The 20,580-nt window shown below is 46.0% G+C and overlaps 1 protein-coding gene across 2 annotated transcripts in view; it reads right to left on the reverse strand.

The window, feature by feature from the left end:
- MYO5B (myosin VB) overlaps positions 1–20,580 on the reverse strand; it is a 334,782-nt gene that overhangs the window by 184,435 nt on the left and 129,767 nt on the right. For both annotated transcript variants that reach the window (XM_027526146.1, XM_027526145.1), the window contains exon 2: positions 13,093–13,203. In XM_027526146.1, the coding sequence (XP_027381947.1) occupies positions 13,093–13,203 (111 nt within the window). The remainder of the gene's footprint in view (positions 1–13,092; positions 13,204–20,580) is intronic.

A 20,580-nucleotide genomic window follows, 5' to 3' on the forward strand; every position in this document is an offset into this window, starting at 1 on the left:
AAGAGTTTCCTCAACACAGCTTATTTTCAGGAGCTCTTGGGTGGGTTCAAGAATATCAATTGTTAAAAATCCCCATGTAATTCCGATCAGGTGGTCTATGAATCACATGTTAAGAATCACTAGTCTTTACAAGTCTTTCAGGAAATTCTATAGATATAGCCTCAATTACTGGGATAACAGTTAATTTCTAAAAGAATATGAATATCAGTGCTGTCTCCTGCCCCACTTTGAGACTTGTACTATCAGATACTAAGGTACATTATTAAAGCTACTATGATATTGGCTTAAATTAAACTACTAATGGTGTTAAAAGAAGCAGATAATTGAAACATAACACCAGATCCAGAAATAAATACAAGCACATATGGGTAAAATTTATTCATAACATTAAAATAGCAAATAAATGGATAAAAGATTTTTCAGTAGTAGGAGGTAAACTTGCAGCCATTTAGGAAAAAAAATTGAGTCAAAGTTCCATTCTTCCCCATATTAAATAAATATTAGATGGGGAAAAAAATAAAAATTAAAATCAAAAAGAAAAATAAAACCAATAAGAAAATGTGGGTAAATCTTCACAAAAGCTTTGAAAGAAAGTATCTTTAAAGGGTAATACAAAAGCCAGAACAATGAAGGAAACTATTCATTAATTTGACTACAATCTAAAACTTTAAAACCATCATAAAATACACCACAGGCTAGGCTAAGTCGCTTCAGTCATGTCCCACTCTTTGCAACCCTATGGACCGTAGCCCGCCAGGCTCCTCTGTCCATGGGGTTCTCCCAGCAAGAACACTGGAGTGGGTTGTCATGCCCTCCTCCAGGGGATCTTCCCAACCAGGGACTGAACCCACGTCTGCTATGTCTCCTGCACTGGCAGGCAGGTTCTTTACCATTAGCATCACCTGGGAAGCGCTTAAAACACACACCATGTGCAGGGGAAACTGAGAGAAGGGGACAGTTATTCTGCATTATTTAAGGAACTAACATCCTTAATAATCAAAGAGTTATAAGAAATTAAAAAGAAAACCAATACTCCAACAGAAAATTGTGCACAGAATACAAGTCACAAAGAATAACTAATGGATAATATACAAAGAACTATTCAGCTTTACCAACAGTGAGAGAGAAGCAAATAAAAGATTATTTAGAGCCACTATCCATCAAGTAAGCAAAGGTATGAAAACTGACAGGACCCCAACCTGGAAGGGTGTGGGCAAAAGGGCTCAGACTGATTTAACCTTTCTGGAGGGCAGCTGGCAACGCTTTATCACAATTTTTCATAAATATTCTTTGCCACCAGGAGACAATCTTACAAATGATCAAAGATATCAACTCCCGAAGCTATAAATATGAAAGCAAAGCACAACACGGACCTGTATTTACAGTCAGGGAGCTGCCAGAGCATTCTGCTGCACCTAACAAAAGGCACGTTATCGAATGAAATCTATAATAGGATTCCACTGATTTTAAACTATATATTAAAGTCTATCTGGAGAAGGAAATGGCAACCCACTCCAGTATTCTTGCCTGGGGAATCCCATGGACAGGAGAGTCTGGCAGGCTACAGTCCATGGGGCAGCAAAGAGTTGGACATGACTGAGTAAATAACTAAGTCTGGTTGGAATAATATCCCCACAAAATATCAATGGTTATCTGTGTTAGGTTTTCTTTTGTACAGTTTCCTGTTATTGGATTTTTTTAATTTATTTTTTAATTGAAGGATAATTGCTTTACAGAATTGTGTTGTTGTTGTTCATGTTTCAGTCACTCTATGACCAACCTAGTTTAGTTCAGTTCAGTCACTCGGTCGTGTCTGGTTCGTGTCCGGTTTTTTGTGACCCCACAGACTGTAGCACGCCAGGCCTCCCTGTCCATCACCAACTCTGGGAGCTTGTTCAGACTCATGTCCATTGAGTCGGTGATGCCATCCAACCACCTCATCCTCTGTCGTCCCCTTCTCCTCCTGCCTTCAATCTTTCCCAGCATCAGGGTCTTTTCCGATGAGTCAGTTCTTCACATCAGGTGGCCAAAGTATTGGAGTTTCAGCTTCAGCATCAGTCCTTCCAATGAATATTCAGGGTTGATTTCTTTTAGGATTGACTGGTTTGATCTCCTTGCAGTCCAAGGGACTCTCAAGAGTCTTCTCCAACACCACAGTTCAAAAGCATCAATTCTTTGGCACTCAGCCTTCTTTATGGTCCAACTCTCACATCCATACAAGACTACTGGAAAAACTATAGCTTTGACTATACACACCTTTGTTGGCAAAGTAATGTCTCTTCTTTTTAATATGCTGTCTAGGTTTCTCATAGTTTTTCTTCAAAGGAGCGAGCATCTTTTAATTTCATGGTTGCAGTCGCCATCTGCATTGATTTTGGAGTCCAAGAAAATAGAGTCTATCACTGTTTCCACTGGTTCCCCATCTATTTGCCATGAAGTGATATCAACATGAATCAGTCATATGTATACATATGTCTCCTCCCTTTGGAACCTCCCACCCGATCCCACCCTCCAGGTTGTTACGGAGCTCCAGGCTGACTTTCCTGAGCCATACAGGGTTTTAAAACATGTAAATCTGGGGCTTCCCTGGGGGCCCAGTGGGTGAGACACTGCATTCCCAGTGCCGTGGCCCAGGTTTGGTCCCCAGTCAGGGACCCTGCGTGCACGCCGTAAATAAGAGTCCTCATACTACAGTGAAGGTCCTGTGTGCCGCTGCTAAGACGCAGCTAAGACCCAGTGCAGCCAAAATCAATAAACTAAACATTTCATAAAGTAAAACAAAAGCACTAATCAAGGCTCCCTTTCTGTGAAAAGCTCTTTTATTCTCATTAAATGTATTCCATACAGGAGATAAGCAAACAACTATCATGAAGATGCAGATAAGATTTCCAAACGGTGGGAAACAAGGGGCAAATGGACTCTGCAGAGTCAATTTTTATTTCATTCAACTCAAGAGGTGCTCCCTCACCCACTTTATCTCCAGCAGAGTGGGTGGTATCGCTGGGCCTAACCAGACGTCTGCACGGGAGCCATTCGAAAGATACCCCAGTGGAGATGTCCATCACCCCAGCAGGAGCTTGTCTGTTCTCTCTCTCATGGCTCTCCACCCCACCTCCCGTGTAAGCAACACGGGGAAGTGCAGATCACAGAGCTCCCCCAGCCAAGCCCTCACATGTCAGATCAGAAAGCTGGGACCTGAGCCTGCTGTCTTTAAACCCCAAGATAGAAATGCCACCATTTCATCTTTTCTCTGATGAATCTCCCCTCAGACGACTCTTGTTCACGTGTGCAGAGGGAAACACATATGCAGTTTTGTGAAAACATGTTCCAAAAAAATAAGCCAATGGGAAGGGAGGGGCTGCCCACTCCAGTATTCTTGCCTGAGAATTCCATGGACAGAGGAGTCTGGTGGGCTACAGTCCATGGGATCACAGAGCTGGACATGACTGAGCAATTTAACACTTTCAACACATTGGTGACAGTAAAGTGGATAAGGAGGAAAAATGCCCAGAGCGGCAGCAGAGCAGCAGAAGCTACAAGCTTAGCACTCAAAGCTACAGACTTCTAGGGGGTGTACATCCAGAGGGAGGAAGGGAATGAGAGCTGCAAGAACACCTTTTTTCTTTAACAAGTATTTGATTCTAAAACAGCTACTAGTGTTGAACATTTACAGCTAACATGGTTTTCAGTTCAGTTCAGTTCAGTCACTCAGCCATGTCCGACTCTTTGCGACCCCATGAATCGCAGCACGCCAGGCCTCCCTGTCCATCACCAACTCCCAGAGTTCACTCACACTCACGTCCATCGAGTCAGTGATGCCATCCAGCCATCTCATCCTCTGGCGTCCCCTTCTCCTCTTGCCCCCAATCCCTCCCAGCATCAGAGTCTTTTCCAATGAGTCAACTCTTCGCATGAGGTGACCAAAGTACTAGAGTTTCAGCTTTCGCATCATTCCTTCCAAAGAAATCCCAGGGCTGATCTCCTTCAGAATGGACTGGTTGGATCTCCTTGCAGTCCAAGGGACTCTCAAGAGTCTTCTCCAACACCACACTTCAAAAGCATCAATTCTTCGGCGCTCAGCCTTCTTCACAGTCCAACTCTCACATCCATACATGACCACAGGAAAAACCATAGCCTTGACTAGACAGACCTTTGTTGGCAAAGGAATGTCTCTGCTTTTGAATATGCTATCTAGGTTGGTCATAACTTTCCTTCCACGGAGTAAGCGTCTTTTAATGTCATGGCTGCAGTCACCATCTGTAGTGATTTTGGAGCCCAGAAAAATAAAGTCTGACACTGTTTCCACTGTTTCCCCATCTATTTCCCATGAAGTGATGGGACCAGATGCCATGATCTTCGTTTTCTGAATGTTGAGCTTTAAGCCAACTTTTTCACTCTCCACTTTCACTTTCATCAAGAGGCTTTTTAGATCCTCTTCACTTTCTGCCATAAGGGTGGTGTCATCTGCATATCTGAGGTTACTGATATTTCTCCTGGCAATCTTGATTCCAGCTTGTGCTTCTTCCAGCCCAGCATTTCTCATGACGTACTCTGCATATAAGTTAAATAAGCAGGGTGACAATATACAGCCTTGATGAACTCCTTTTCCTATTTGGAACCAGTCTGTGTGAAAGAAGAGAAGCGAAAAGCAAAGGAGAAAAGGAAAGATATAAGCATCTGAATGCAGAGTTCCAAAGAATAGCAAGGAGAGATAAGAAAGCCTTCCTCAGGGATCAATGCAAAGAAATAGAGGAAAACAACAGAATGGGAAAGACTAGAGATCTCTTCAAGAAAATTAGAGATACCAAGGGAACATTTCATGCAAACATGGGCTCGATAAAGGACAGAAATGGTATGGACCTAATAGAAGCAGAAGATATTAAGAAGAGGTGGCAAGTATACACAGAAGAACTGTACAAAAAAGATCTTCATGACCCAGATAATCATGATGGTGTGATCACTGACCTAGAGCCAGACATCCTGCAATGTGAAGTCAAGTGGGCCTTAGGAAGCACACTATGAACAAAGCTAGTGGAGGTGATGGAATTCCAGTTGAGCTATTTCAAATCCTGAAAGATGATTCTGTGAAAGTGTTGCACTCAATATGTCAGCAAATTTGGAAAACTCAGCAGTGGCCACAGAACTGGAAAAGGTCAGTTTTCATTCCAATCCCAAAGAAAGGCAATGCCAAAGAATGCTCAAACTACCGCACAATTGCACTCATCTCACACGCTAGTAAAGTAATGCTCAAAATTCTCCAAGCCAGGCTTCAGCAATATGTGAACCGTGAACTTCCAGATGTTCAAGCTGGTTTTAGAAAAGGCAGAGGAACCAGAGATCAAATTGCCAACGTCCGCTGGATCATGGAAAAAGCAAGAGAGTTCCAGAAAAGCATCTATTTCTGCTTTATTGACTATGCCAAAGCCTTTTGACTGTGTGGATCACAATAAACTGTGGAAAATTCTGAAAGAGATGGGAATACCAGACCACCTGACCTGCCTCTTAAGAAACCTATATGCAGGCCAGGAAGCAACAGTTAGAACTGGACATGGAACAACAGACTGGTTCCAAATAGGAAAAGGAGTATGTCAAGGCTGTATATCGTCAGCCTGCTTATTTAACATGGTTTTATTAGAAATCAAAGGGTTTGTGACATGATCAGAGACAATTAACTTTCTGGCACAAAAAAAAGACTTCACTGCATAATAATTGGGCCTGTGGAGGTAAAGAGGAGCCTGAATTTTAACCCCTTTCCCAAGATTCAAGCTCAGTCACCCACTTAGATTGGACTTTCTCCTCTCAAGGCCAGGATCTGGGAATCAGGAACACATGGGGCTCTCCCGTTGGTCTCCATCTAGCAAATGGAAGGGATAAGAGAAAGACACCCTAGCCCTAGACTTGGACTTACCAGTAGATGGCTATTTAAATTTAATTCATTAAAGCTAAATGTAATGAACACTTCAGTTTCTCACCCTTGCCACACTTCAGAGGCCCAGTAGCCACAAGGAGCTAGTGACCTACATACTGGACAATACAGATAGGGAACATTCCACTGTAGGACAATGTTCTCTTGGTCTAGATTGCTCTGAACTCAGTGGAGCTGTGATACTATAACGCTTTGTTGTTGTTTGTTTAGTCACGTCCAACCCTTTTCCAACCCCATGGACTGGGTCTGCCAGGCTCCTCTGTCCACGGGATTACCCAGGTAAGAATACTGGAGTGGGTTGCCATTTCCTTCTCGAGGGGACCTTCCCTACCCAGGGACTGAACCTGCATTGCCTGCACTGGCAGGTGGATTCTTTACTACTGAGCTAGGGGAAGCCCCTCTAACCAGGGAAGCCCTTATAATGCTTCGCAGGTGCTAAAAAAAAGTATCAGTTGAATGAGTGTCCGATCTTTTCATGACCTCTCCCATACCTCGATTCATGTCCATGTTACATGGTACCACAGCAAGGGAACATAATCATAAAAACATCTTCAAATGACAAATCTCAACAAAGAATTGGAGTCACTGGTCAGCATATACAGTAGAGGAGGAGAAAGAAGTGTTCTTTATTCATAGAACCAGAAGGTCTAGAGGAAAGAAAAGCTAGTGGAAATAAAGTCAGCAGCAGGCAACCCTGAGGTGCCACACGGCTCATCCTTTGATATAAATGAGCCCAACTAGGAGTTAAACATTGTATGCAAACCCTCGCCATCAGCTAAAGCAGTGGCTCTCAACCCTTCCTGTACCTTGGAATCCCATGGGGAGCTTGCAAAAAGATGCTATGCTGTGTCCTATTCTCCAAACTCTGATTTAACTTGTCTGGCTGTGCTGGGGCTTTGCAGAATTTTTAGAAACCCTCAAGAGTTTATATTGTGCAGCCAAAGTTGAGAACCACTGAGCTCAGTGGTTCTGCTGTGCTGAGCCCATTGCTTCACTTCCACAGACAGCAGCTGCCCCAGCTGTAAGATGAGAGGACTGGTCCCAATAATCTCTAAGGGCCCTTCCAACTTTATTGGTCTAAAGTACTTAACTTAGGTCAGTGGATGTGGTGGGTGTTCTCTTTTGTGTTCTCTTTGTGAGCTGTCCTGCAGAGAAAATAGAAGACCTCAAGGCATGAATCCACTTACACTCACTGTAATAGCAAGTGTTCGGCTCCAGGGTCATTCAATACACACTAAAAGGCCGTTTAACATTATGTCCTAAATGAGTACAAAAAACATTCACTTAATGAATGTCCTGCTGTCTGATTCTGTCATGGTTCTGTGTTTAAGTTTTACATCTCCACGTTTTCTAGTCTCCGAAAAGATCATGTTTCTTACAAAGAACCTTCTTATTCCTCCCCTCATACCATTTAGCCCAGGCCCAAGCACAAGCATGCAATTACTTGAAAAATAAATACTACGTGACTCACGCGAACTTGCCTGTGAGGAAGGGTCAGTCAGGTTATGAAGAAGTAACAAATTAACCCTGAAATCTCAGTGGCTCAACACCACAAAGGGGGTATATAATAATTGCTCATTAATAACTGTTTTTAATGAATGAATAATAAATGAATGGTGATGCAAGTAACTAAAGGGGAAAAAACTTAGATGAAAATAGTCAATTAAAGACTTTAAATTATAAAAAAAAAAAAATCACAGCAGCACAAAAACCTGAAGTCGAAGATAGCACATTCCATTAGAATACAGACTTATCAAAGTTTAGCTTTCAACATGGTATCTTTTCAGCAATGATAAGTTCAGGGCCGTTGTCTCTATGGGCTTAAACCAGAGTTCCTCAGCTTCGGCACTGTTCTCATTTAGGACTCAGAGTTGTTTCTTTGGGAGAGGGTCCTCTCAGCAACATTCCTGACCTCTACCTGTCGGTAGATGCCAAGAGCAAACCTCCCTCCTCAGTTAATGACAACCAAAAACGCTTCCAGACAGTGCCAAATGTCCCTTAGGGGCAAAAATCACTGCTTCATGGATCTCTAAGCAGAATCAGCTACGCAAAATATGCTAACACAAAAGATCATGAATTCAGCAGGGGAAGAGGTGGCTGATAAATAAGTGACAGGTGTGAATGTAGTTAATGCCACTGAGCTGTACTCTTAAAAATGGTGAAGACAGTAAAGTTTATGTTACATGAATTTTACAATAAAATACATTAATTAAAAACATAAAACCCACTGTAGACAAAATAACTAATTGTACTGGTAAAAAATATTACCAATAGATATTTACATGCAATGTATTGTTTTATCACTTAAAGGAACCATTTTTTTTTTTTTTGCATCTGTACAATATAACTATGCTTGCCATCTAACCAAAGTGTAATACTGTCTCAATCATGGATTATTGTGCAAGACAAAGATAAAGAGAAGTATTAGAAGGCACATAAACCAATATGAAAGTAAGAAAGAATGGAAAAACCAGGAAAAAAAAAGAAAAAAATAAAGTCACTTGCATTAAGAGGCTTTACTGGTACCAGAGGAGTATTCCCCGGTACTCTCAGCTCTGTGGCTTTGCCAGCTGCACTCAACAGCTGACATTTAATCTGCATGGGGTTTACACAAGCTCTGAGCACTCTCAAGGTGTGTGGTCTGAATGCACCAATGTGTAAGGACGACAGTCCCTGCCTTCTGTGAGGCTGTCACTTCTTGACTGGAAGAACCGTGTTTGCCGTCTCCTTGAGATAATATCCTGAAACATCCTGTACCGTCCTCAGAGCTGAGCAAGAGAGGCCCTTCCCTGGACTCTGCATCTTAAAGGGCGCCAACAAGACAAATGCACACAGAAGCTTACTAAAGAACACGTGGAACCTCTGTCGTTTGGGATCCGTGTTCAGGGCTCACACCGTGAGAGCTACAACCTTCAACACATACTCTTGTGATAAACAAGAGTATCAGACCCGGGGGCACCTCTTGCCCTGTGTCCTCGAAATAAGACAAAATGTGTTCAGGCACCTTGAAGGGTCATGGGCTATAAGGTCACGATGTCAGAGCCAGACAATGCCTCGAGTGGGAAGAGGAACTGGGCAGCAAAGACATCTAAATACAAGGAAGACAAATTAGCTCCTTAATCCTACCTCCAGATAGCACAAACACAAAACACCAACCAACCAAACAAAAAAACCTCACATAATCAAACAGCGTTTCCCTGTTGGGCCAAACATCCAATTCCTTGCTTCTCTGTCTATTCTAATCACGGCTCCATAGGTGCTCACAACTTAGCACAGTATGTACAACCACTGCTAACCTGACACATGAGGAACACTTTGCAATACTGAACAAGTCACATTCCTCCTAAATCTGCACATACGTGGGTACAGGCACAGCAAGCCTAAGGGAAGACAGCTGTTCTTTCCACTGGCAGCCAGACAGAGACGGAACAGTAGACTTGCAAGTATCTTAATTGTAACATACTAAACACTTTGTTTTTCAAGAGTCAGAAATGCCAGATTTACCTAAATAATTCTGATAAAACATGCTTCTGATATTTAAACAGATGTAGGCTACATCCCTACTCTTGTCCTGGCCTCACAAACATTAGCGGGCTTGGTCATGCAGAGATGCAGGGAGAGCACGCTGGTCTTCTTATAGTTCGTGTCACCCCACCTTCCTCTCATTCACGAACATGCCGGGTCCTCGCACACTAGGAGTAAATAGCTCTGGATGCTGGATATACATTCGGGTGGAAAAACAGAATTTAAACATGAAACCATGGCAACAGGGGGAGAGTTTTCCCTGCCAGTAGAGGGCAGGGGCTGAGCAGTTTTTAGAGGAGGTGGGGGCAGGAGAGAGGAGGTTGGCTGGGCACAGGTCCACGTCACACCAAGAATGAGGAAGTTGTACATATCACCAAGATCTGCATACACTGAGGGGCTTTCCCCGGTCTCAACAGAGTACCACACCAAGGGCTGCAACACTTAGATACCTTGCATCCCCTCACAGCTGTGCAGAAAAAGGACGGTCCTTTCCGCTTAAGGGGCTTCCCTGGTGGCTCAGACAGTAAAGCATCTGCCTGCAATACGGGAGACTCGGGTTCGGTCCCTGAGTTGGGAAGATCCCCTGGAGAAGGAAACAGCAACCCACTCCAGTATTCTTGCCTGGAAAATCCCATGGACAGAGGAGACTGGTGGGCTATAGTCCATGGGCTCGCAAAGAGTCGGACATGACTGAGCGACTTCACTTTCTTTCTTTTTCCATTTAAGAAGTTTCCCATCTTCACATTGGCATCAACAGAAAACATCTTACTTTGTGCGAGGTGAAACAAGCCAGACATGAAAGGACAAGTGTCCCATGGCCCCACTTCTGTGGGGTACCTAGAAAAATCCAACTCGGAGACAGACAGTGCAATAGGGCTGACCACAGACTGCAGCGAGACGGGGCAGAGGGAGTCGGTATTCAGTGGGTACAGTTTCAGTTTTGCAAGATGAAGAGTTGTGGAGAGGGATAGTGGTGATGGCAGCGCCACAGTGGGTAAGCATTTCATGGCAGGTGACGTGGTGAACTCTATGTTTTGTGTATTTTACCCAAATAAATAAGCAGGCATGCAAGAGGGAAAAAGAATCATCTTACAGAAACTGTGGGGTCAGGGGGCTGACTTCCCTTGAACAGAGCAGAGTGCATGTGTTGCTTACTGCTAAGGTGAAAGCCCAGTGATTATGAACATTATTGTTTTTGAAGAGAACTAGTTTATTTTCATCCTTTGCTGCTGCAGTTAAACCCACACCACCAGACTTCAGATGGAGAAGCTGGGGTGGGGAAAGAGACTCCGGGGTGCAGTTTCTGGCCAGCTTGGTGTATCAAGGATGCTTTCAGCTACAGAGGAGATTCTTCAAACCTTCGGAGTCTAGCCATCTAACTTCTGCCCTCCCAGCTCAGGTCCGCAGCTCAGCTGAGTCGCTCCTAATGACAGCTCAGAGCCAGCAGTGGACAAACCACTGCCCGCAAGCCACCTGGACAGAATCTGACGTTCAGAGCCCATTATTTCTCCAGAGCTGCTCATCTCCAGCCCTAGGCATCTCTTCTGATTACAGCTGACGGCCGTAATGGAGCAGAGGAGGGGGCTGGGGAGGGGTCCTGGGCAGCTGCCAGGATTAGTCACGCCAGGCAGAATTCACTCTCAGCTGAGGAAGCGGGCATCTGCTCTGTTTTAGCAATACAGCAGTTCGGCCCTCCCTCCCTCCGTAGGACTCTCAAAAAACACCCACCCACTTACAAATTCAACTGAAACGAAATCAGCTGGAATGGAAGATATGCCATTCACGTGGGTGAACTAATTTTATTTTGTTTGGGGTGTGGGGTGGGAAGTTATTCAACATGATAAACATGATTCCATCTGTCGGGAATTTTGCTTCTCACCTCAAAACCAGGAGGAGGCTGGCGAGGTCTGCCTGCAAGGAAGGGGAAAGGGAGGCAGGCACGCTTTGATGTAAACACTTCCTAACAAATTGACCAACTCACTGTCCTGGTTTTACCCAGTGATGCATTCAAGGTTGATAGAAAGAGAAGTTAGGAAGGGAAAGATGTTCAACCTCCCCACTAATCAGTGAGTTAATCACCAACCACTGTGGGTACATGTGACCAGAGAAGACAAGGTCCTTTTCTCAAGCAGGTCATTACTACCTAGAGAGACAAGAGCAAAGAACTTGAAAGCAGGTAAAACAGGAAGACGGTAAGTGATCAGAGGATGAGTGACAGGGGACCAGCTTTCAGCGCTCCCACAGCTCAGAGGCAGGTAGGCACCACCTGAGCCCCAGCCTCCCCTCCAAGCGAGGCCTGCTCTGCAGCCCCTCAGATCTGACCCAGCCCAAGGCCAAAGCTTGAGTTCTTCTGGCCGCTTGATTCCAAGTCTGTCTGTCTCCCAGTCTCCCCCTTGTAAACGGTGCACCCCTGACCTGCCTCCTTAGCCTTGGGCCCTGTCTGTCCCCTTCTCTGGTGGCTTCCAGGTACACTGGCCTCCCTTCCTTCCACACACCCACAGGGGACACACTGAGGCCTTGGAGCTCTGGCGACAACTCCTGCCTGGGCCACTCCCCTTGGCCCCCTGCAGCCTGAGTTTTCAATGCCAGCTCCCTTCCACGGCCCCTCCCCCGACACCCCCGCCTCTGCCTGCTCCCAACGTCCTCTGCACCCTCCAGCACTGAGCTCCCCGCAATGGCAGGGTCACAACCGATCACCCATAACCCCCCCATGACCAGCACCGGCAAGTCTTCAAATAACTGTGACGTGCACACATCACAGGGAGGGGTAATGACATGAGGCTCACGAAAAAAATGGAACCAGACCTTCTAGAAGAAATAGGATTTCCTGGTGATTGCCTTGTCTTCCTTTGACCAAAACAATCTGAAAATCAACTAATTAAATCTCACTGGAGCTACTAACAGTGCTTGCATGCCGGGCATGACTCCTATGTATTGCCACATAGTAACTCATTTTATTCTCATATGCACCTAGGCAACCCCATGTCACAGATAAAGTAACAGGCATATAAAAATTGTTAACTTGAACAAGGGCACAAAGCTAGCAAGGGCCGAGCCAGGATCCTGGCCCAGGCAGGCTGGATCCAGAGCCAGTGGTCCAACCACTGGACCAGGCACTGGCTCTCAGGGTAAGTGGCTCCCCCCTCACCTCCCACCAGTGCCTCATCCCCACAGAGGGAAGCCGCCTGCGTCCGCCACCCCACTGGGAAGATTCTCCTCTCAGCCACCCGAGATCTCTCAGCTGGGCACGTGTGTGTACTGTGCCATCCATTCAGCAGCTGCATGGTTTAGACCTTCACGTACGTCACCATCTCTAGTCAGTTCATGAAACTCTTTGCAACCCTATGGACTGTAGCCAGTCTTCTCTGTCCATGTGATTCTCCCGGCAAGAACACTGGAGTGGGTAGTATTCTTGCTTGGAGAATTCCATGGACACAAGAGCCTGGCGGCTACAGTCCATAGAGTCACAAAGAGTTGGACACGACTGAAGCGACTTGGCCCGCACATACGGCACCATCTACGGCAACAAAAAGGACCCTGGGAGCTCAGACGCGCCACCGTGCAGGACACACTCGAGCTTCAGAGTAGCATCCACCCCTGTCAGCGGAACCCGGAGCACCCACCCTCTGGGCTATACTCACGGTTTCATCTTCCAGTCGGAGCTGGAGGCTCTTGTCCCCCTCCTTGTAGTCCTTGGTTAATTCAGCGGAGCGCCACACCTCATCCGGGTCAGGGATCCAGACCCTTGTGTACTGAAAGAGTAAAACAAAAGCTTAGATGACGAGACAAGCCTCCAGGTGTGCTCTCTACCAGGGACCCTCAGGAGAACGTTTAAAGCCGTCTCCACACATTTTCCTCCCTTCTCATCTCAAGATACAAGGTGATCCCGTACCAGGACGACAGACAAATGATAACTCACTGGATTGGTAACAGAAGACGCTTTCAAGATCCTATGAGAATATTACAGATCAATGAAATTCTAATTCTATCAGGGAATGCCAAGCCTACAGTTTGTTCTATCCAGAGTTTAGTTTGTTCTACCCGGAGTTTTACACCATCTCAAAAGGTGCTGCAAAATATCTACGTCAGAGGGAGCACCTAGTGACCTGCAAACAAAAGCATAAAATGACACGTGCAAAACCCAACAAGATAGTGTAGCAAGTCCTCAGAGCCTGGGAATCTCTGCTTTAGTATTTTGCATTCAGGGTCAAAGCTATTTTCCTGCAGAGGTGAAAGAAAGTGGTCAGCAAATTGAAACTGTGTTAATACATTCCTGAGTTGTCAGCAACCTCATTTTAGCTGTGCATTCTTTAAACCACAAACATATCCCCAAATCTCACCCATCCTCCCCCAGCCACCACCCGCATGGGGATCCGCAAGGTCATTAAGCTGCCCAGATCCGGCGGGGAAGAACGCAGCCAGTCCCCACTGAGTGGGAGGCACCGTCAATGTCACTCGGGGGCTCTGGCCCTGACCGCACATTAGAGTCCTCTGGGAGCCTTGGAAAGACCAGGTCTGGGCCCACCTTGGACCCTGCAGTCCAAGTCCGAGGGGACCTGAAAGCTCCAAGGTGAGAGTGAAGTGCAGCCGGGAGAAGCAGGGTCTGACGCACCGGACGGCAGCCTTTGGATCTCCCAGTGACATCACCTTCGGCAACACACGCCTGCCATCCATCAGACACATCTCTCAGTATTTGCCTCACAGGCATGCGATTTCCACGGGGCCTATTTGGTTGAGAAGCTGTGTGCTTGAGTACACACCCTGCCTCCATATATATCCATCCTATGTATCAGATCAGTCGCTCAGTCGTGTCTGACTCTTTGCGACCCCATGAATCGCAGCACGCCAGGCCTCCCTGTCTATTACCAACTCCCGGAGTTCACTGAGACTCACGTCCATCAAGTCAGTGATGCCATCCAGCCATCTCATCCTCTGGCGTCCCCTTCTCCTCTTGCCCCCAATCCCTCCCAGCATCAGAGTCTTTTCCAATGAGTCAACTCTTTGCATGAAGTAGCCAAAGTACTGGAGTTTCAGCTTTAGCATCATTCCTTCCACAGAAATCCCAGGGCTGATCTCCTTCAGAATGGACTGGTTGGATCTCCTTGCAGTCCAAGGGACTCTCAAGAGTCTTCTCCAACACCACACTTCAAAAGCATCAATTATTCGGTGCTCAGCCTTCACAGTCCAAACTCTCACATCCATATATGACCATAGGAAAAACCATAGCCTTGACTAGGCAAAGTAATGTCTCTGCTTTTGAATATGCTATCTAGGTTGGTCATAACTTTCCTTCCAAGGAGTAAGCGTCTTTTAATTTCATGGCTGCAGTCACCATCTGTAGTGATTTTGGAGCCCAGAAAAATAAAGTCTGACACAGTTTCCACTGTTTCCCCATCTATTTCCCATGAAGTGGTGGGACCGGATGCCATGACCTTCGTTTTCTGAATGTTGAGCTTTAAGCCAACTTTTTCACTCTCCACTTTCACTTTCATCAAGAGGCTTTTGAGTTCCCCTTCACTTTCTGCCATAAGGGTGGTGTCATCTGCATATCTGAAGTTATTGATATTTCTCCCAGCAATCTTGATTCCAGCTTGTGTTTCTCCCAGTCCAGCGTTTCTCATGATGTACTCTGCATATAAGTTAAATAAACTTATATATATATATCCATCATATATATATATAGGAGATGCAAGAGATATAGCTTCAGTCCCTGGGTCAGGAAGATCCCCTGGAGGAAGAAATGGCAACCCACTCCAGCATTCTTGCCTGGAGAATCCTATGGACAGAGGAGCCTAGCAGGCTATAGTCCATGGGGTCATAAAGAGTTGGACATGACTGAGCATGCACACACACACACGTGTGCACGTGTGTATATACATATGTATGTATATATATGTCTGACATATATATGTGTATGTGTGTGTGTGTATGTCACAGGATATTTTTAGCAAACCTGAAATAATAGCTCTTAAGACCAAGGACCAGCCAGAATGTGTGCCTGGGTCAGCATCACCCACCTCCCTCATGGACAGACAGCAAAGCTCCCTGTGGGCACTCAGGTGCTGGCTTGATTTGGGTCCTGTTTTTTTTTTTTTTTAATACAGCATTCTCCTCCAGGTGATCACTGACCTTTTGAAAAAGCAAGCCCCAGCCTCTGCTACACTTGTCTATAATTCACTATCAAGGAGTGAAAGTCTTGAGGCAAGAAACTCAGAATACACAGTTAATAGGAAAGCAAACCACCAATTTGTATCGCTGATACCCCAGCTCTGGGTACAAAGCCAAAGCTGTCCTTTGGCTTTTATAATGAATCAAGTTCACAGAATCTCTCCACCTCCGAACCTGGCCTAGAGCAAGATATTACTGTACCTTTAGAGGAATATACTATAGAGCTTTATAGCGTCTGAGTGCTATGGAATAAGACATGAAGAAAACTCAGAGGTATCTGCCATCAACATTTCTCTTCCCTCGGGTGTTCTAACTTACCTCCTCCTCTGCCATTTAAGCCTGCCATCCATCCAGCTGCGGGGACTTGTAAGTTCCTGTCCCCCAGCTTCAGGACTTCCCTGAGCCCCGCTACAGCCCCCGTCCCTGAGTGAGGCTGCCATGATGTCCCCTCCAGTCGGAGGCAGGGGCAGCACACCCCCAAAGGCTCTAACTCACAGCTTAGTCTCCACTCAGTGTAAAACAGCCCTGGGAGAGGCTGAAGATAAAGTGACAAATGACAGGAGGGGGCAAATGCCGACAGAGAGCGAGTGGCAGTGATGAGCTGTGGACGTGGTCGAGCTGGATGATGGACTGGAAGCCACAGCCCGCACGGGGCTCCTCTACCTTAACCGTGCTGTCCACGTGCCTTGCACAGGACAGTTTACCATGCACAGCGGCGGGGAACCTCACTGACTGGCCCTTCTGCTGTTTAGTTCTTACTCTGGGAGGGTCCGTTTACCTTTCCACTTACATAAATCTTCTCTAAGTAGAATGGAAACACCTGGTAGGCGGACAATTGTTGTTTACATTTTCCGATACCCACAGAATCTTCGACTGAGCACCAAAGAATTGATGCTTTTTTATTGTGGGGTTGGAGAAGACTCTTGAGAGTCCCTTGGACTGCAAGGAGATCAAACCAGTCCATCCTAAAGGAAATCAATCCTGAATATTCATTGGAAGGACTGATGCTGAAGTTCCAATACTTTGGCCATGTGATGTAAAGAGCTGACTCACTGGAAAAGACCCTGATGCGGGAATGATTGAAGACAAAAGGAGAAGGCAGCAACAGAGGATAAGATGGTAAGAGAGCATCACCGACCCCATGGACATGAATGTGAGCAAACTTCAGGAAATAGTGGAGGACAGAGAAGCCTGGTATCCATGGGGTCACAGAGTTGGATACAACTTAGCGACTGAAGAACAGCAACAACAGAAGCTAACACAGCATCAGGGGCATAAGGGGACCCTAACAATACTTCAGCTCCTTGCTACTCCAAGGGAGGACCTCAGCCGCACCACTGCCTGGGAGCTTGTCAGAGATGCATAATCTCACACCCAGGGCTAAGAACAGGCTCATCCAGCACCTGCTGTTCTGCCCCTGCCTATGACCTCAGTTTTCCCTGCCTTGGTACACAGGCCAGACTACAGCCTGGGCCAAATGCAGTGTGCCAACTGTTTTTATACAGCCCATGAGTTAAGAATGGTCTTTAAGTGGTATGGCTGATGGGGGGGGGAAAAAATCAAAAGAATCATAATCACATGCTAACGCGTGAAAACTGTGTATCAGATTTGGGTGTCCATAAAGTTTTATTGGAACATGACACAGTCTACTTAATGCTGCCTGTGGCTGCTTCCCCATATCAGTGACGGCTGTGACACAGGCCCTACGGCCCCCAAAACCTAACTTATTTGCTCTCTGGCCCTTTGCAGAAAGGTTCGCTGCCCCCGACCTTTGAACACACCGTTTCCTCAGCCTAGAATGTCCCTTCCCCCCTGTCCACGTGGGCAGAGTCCAAGCTCCAGCGCTGTCTCCCCACTGAATCCTTCCTTCCCTGTGCCTGCAGAGGCAGCCTTCCCAACGCTGGGCTGCAGCAACCAGTGCTTCTCGCATCAACCTTTTTTATGGTTTTGCAATTGTTTTCTTTCACGTCAGTTTCCTCTTACTACTTCAAGGTCCCTCAGATACACCATCAGGCATCTTTGTATCCCTAGCAAGTAGGAGATGCTCCGGAAATGTTTCCTGAGACGGAAATCTGTGGAGACTTGAGTGGACAGACACATGGGATCTAAAAACAGTGCAAATGAGTGTCTTTGCAAAACAGAGATAGACTCACAAACACAGAAAACAAACTTACAGTTCCCAAAGGGGAATGAGGGGAGGGATAAACTAAGAGGCTGGGATTTACAGATGCACACTGCCATATATAGATATATAGATAAACAAGGATTTACTGTGTAGCACAGAGAGCAAGACTCAATATCTTGTAATAAACTACAATGGAAAAGTTGAAAAACAACATACATATAGACACATATACATAATCAAATCACTTTGTTGTACACCTGAAACTAAGATGTTACTGTAAATTAACTATACTTCAATTTAAAATAAAAGGCCTTGAGGGAGGAAGACAGATGTGATCTGAGCTGTGGAGATGGAAAGAATTTGTCAGGGAAGGGTTTCCTTTGCAGTAGTAAAAAGGTTTGGTAACTGGATAGACAAGCTGGTGGCACAACATCGTGAATGTACCAAATGCTACTGGACTGTTCACTTAATAGTTAATCTTGTGTGATATGAATTTCACCCTAATTTAAACAAAAGAGGTTTGGGTCGCACATGGTACAAACAGCATCCTTTACCCCTCTCTCCTGACAGGGGTACTCGCTTCTCACCTCTGGGAAAGCAGTAAGATCAAATATCTTCTCTTAACAGAAAGCCATCATTTCTATGAGCCAGATAGAAACTTCCTAGAACCAAGCTTCTGTGCTGCCTTTTCATTTTTTTTCTCACCTTCAAGGAATTCCTTCCAACGAATCCGACCTCTCAGCTTTCCTGGAGGCAGCAGATTGTAGGGAAGACAAGAGCCGTCACCTAGCCCAATTACAGGAGTACTCCATTTGTCACTGTGCTGTTTGAACAATGCTTAATTCCATCATATCAAAGTAAACAAAATAACGTCTGACCTAGTTGTTAAAGAAAAACTGCTTTTTCTTTTGGAAAGAGCCCTGTGTATCATCCGGAGAAGGCAGATGTTCCGTGAAATGAAATGCATTAGTACCTAGAACATGTGCTCCCAGCCCAAGTTCATTCCCCCATCTCTGCAGGCCGCACAGAGGCAGCTCCCTCACCCCGGAGGGACTGGCTGCCTCTGAAAACTGTGTTCAACCCTGGTCGCACAGAAGAATCACCCGGGGAGCTTTTACAGCATCTCCAGCTAGGCAGCCCCTCAGGCTAATTACATCACACTCCTGAGGGGGGCAACCAGGCAGTGATTTTTAAAGCTCCCCAGATGCGCCCCGTGTGCAGGCAGGTCTGAAAAACCAGTGGTCCTTGGAGTGTGCTTTGGTAACTGATATGCAGGGCTGAACAGACCCTCACGTGCCCAGAGGCCTCTCCCCACTGGCCTGTGGTTGAACGTGAAATTTCAGCCTGAGGATTCTTCACCCTGAGCGAAAGCACCATCTGCAGAAAGCCCCAGCAAAAATGTGAATACAGTACTGAGAGGAGTACAGTATTTACCCATAAATACCAATTATCACGCAGTGCAGTTCTGAAACAGTTTGGTGTCATTTAGGGGCTTTCTGAAGAGCTCCAGTACCACAGTCCTTTGTGTCTCGGCACAGAAAAGAATTCAGTGAGAGACAAAGTGATACAAAAGCGATTCGTCAGAAGAGGACGCTTGTGAGGCTTACGAGCAGGGTTGTGGGATGGATGGGCAGCGAAGGGGTGCCGTGCCCTGAGAACTCAGTGGGCTATCAAAGGAAGAGTGCAGAGGCGGAGAACTTCTCTGTCTCTCTTGAGTAAAGTCATGCTTCCATCATCAGCTCCTCCTCCAGGTTGAGCAGGGGAGTTTTCTTGTCCCTACATGGTCAAGCTCAGAGGTAAAGAACCCGCCTGCCAGTACAGGAGATGCGAGTTTGATCCCTGGGTCAAAAAGATCCCCTGGAGAAAGAAATGGCAACCCACTCCAGGATGCTTGTCTGGAAAATTCCATGGATAGAGGAGCCTGCTGGGCTATAGTCCATGGAGTCACAGAGAGTCAGAAATGACTTAGTGACTAAACAGCAGCAGCAACATGGTCAAGCTAGTTCCACGATTTGTCTTCAATGTGTGCAGAGAGCGTGTCCTAGGGATCCTCAGCTGACTGGGCTCGCTGGGCACGCTGTAGGTCTCATGCCGCCACTGTCTTATTGTTTGGGGGCATGTCCCGGACTTCTGTTGCATGATTCTGTTGCTAAGCAAGGCTGCTTGGTTTTGTGGTTAAGCAGACCTGCTTTCCTGGAGTAATCATTAACTTACAGGGTCTCTCATATTTTTTCTACTTACAGTCCCCTAGTGGGATTAACTATTGAATCACCTGCTTTATCCCTTGACTCTGTCCCTATCAGTATTGTGCTTAAGTGTACAGGCTCCAGAGCTAGACAGCCTGGCTAAGAATTCCAGTCACCACTCATTAGCATGGGTGAGGTGATGAACAGGCCCGAGCCTTGGCTTTCTCAGCTGTACAACGTGGGTAAACATTGGCCCTACCTCATGAAGCACCCTAAGAATGAGAGGAGACCCCACAGTATGGATATGGTAAGCATTAAGCAGTAGTGACGATGGGGAGGCACTGAGCCGTCTAGCAGGCAGGATCCTCACGGGATTCCACAGGCAATTAGGGGAAGGAAACCAACCCAAGGTGTTCCATGTTACTAGGAACCTTTAGGTGCCCCGCAAATCATCACATATAGGTGACCTTCAAATCAGTAACTGGGTCTAGACTACTTCAGCCTCAAAACCTGAGAGGAGTGATTCTCAACACTGGCTGACATTAAAGAATTACCTGCAGGTCTTAAAAAAAAAAAGAAAAACAATGCCCATGTCCCACACTTGAATAATTAAGATCAAGTCTAAGGGTAGGGCCCAAGCACTGTACTTT

Source organism: Bos indicus x Bos taurus, chromosome 24, assembly GCF_003369695.1.
Source record: "Bos indicus x Bos taurus breed Angus x Brahman F1 hybrid chromosome 24, Bos_hybrid_MaternalHap_v2.0, whole genome shotgun sequence".
NCBI classification, from domain to species: Eukaryota; Metazoa; Chordata; class Mammalia; order Artiodactyla; family Bovidae; genus Bos; species Bos indicus x Bos taurus.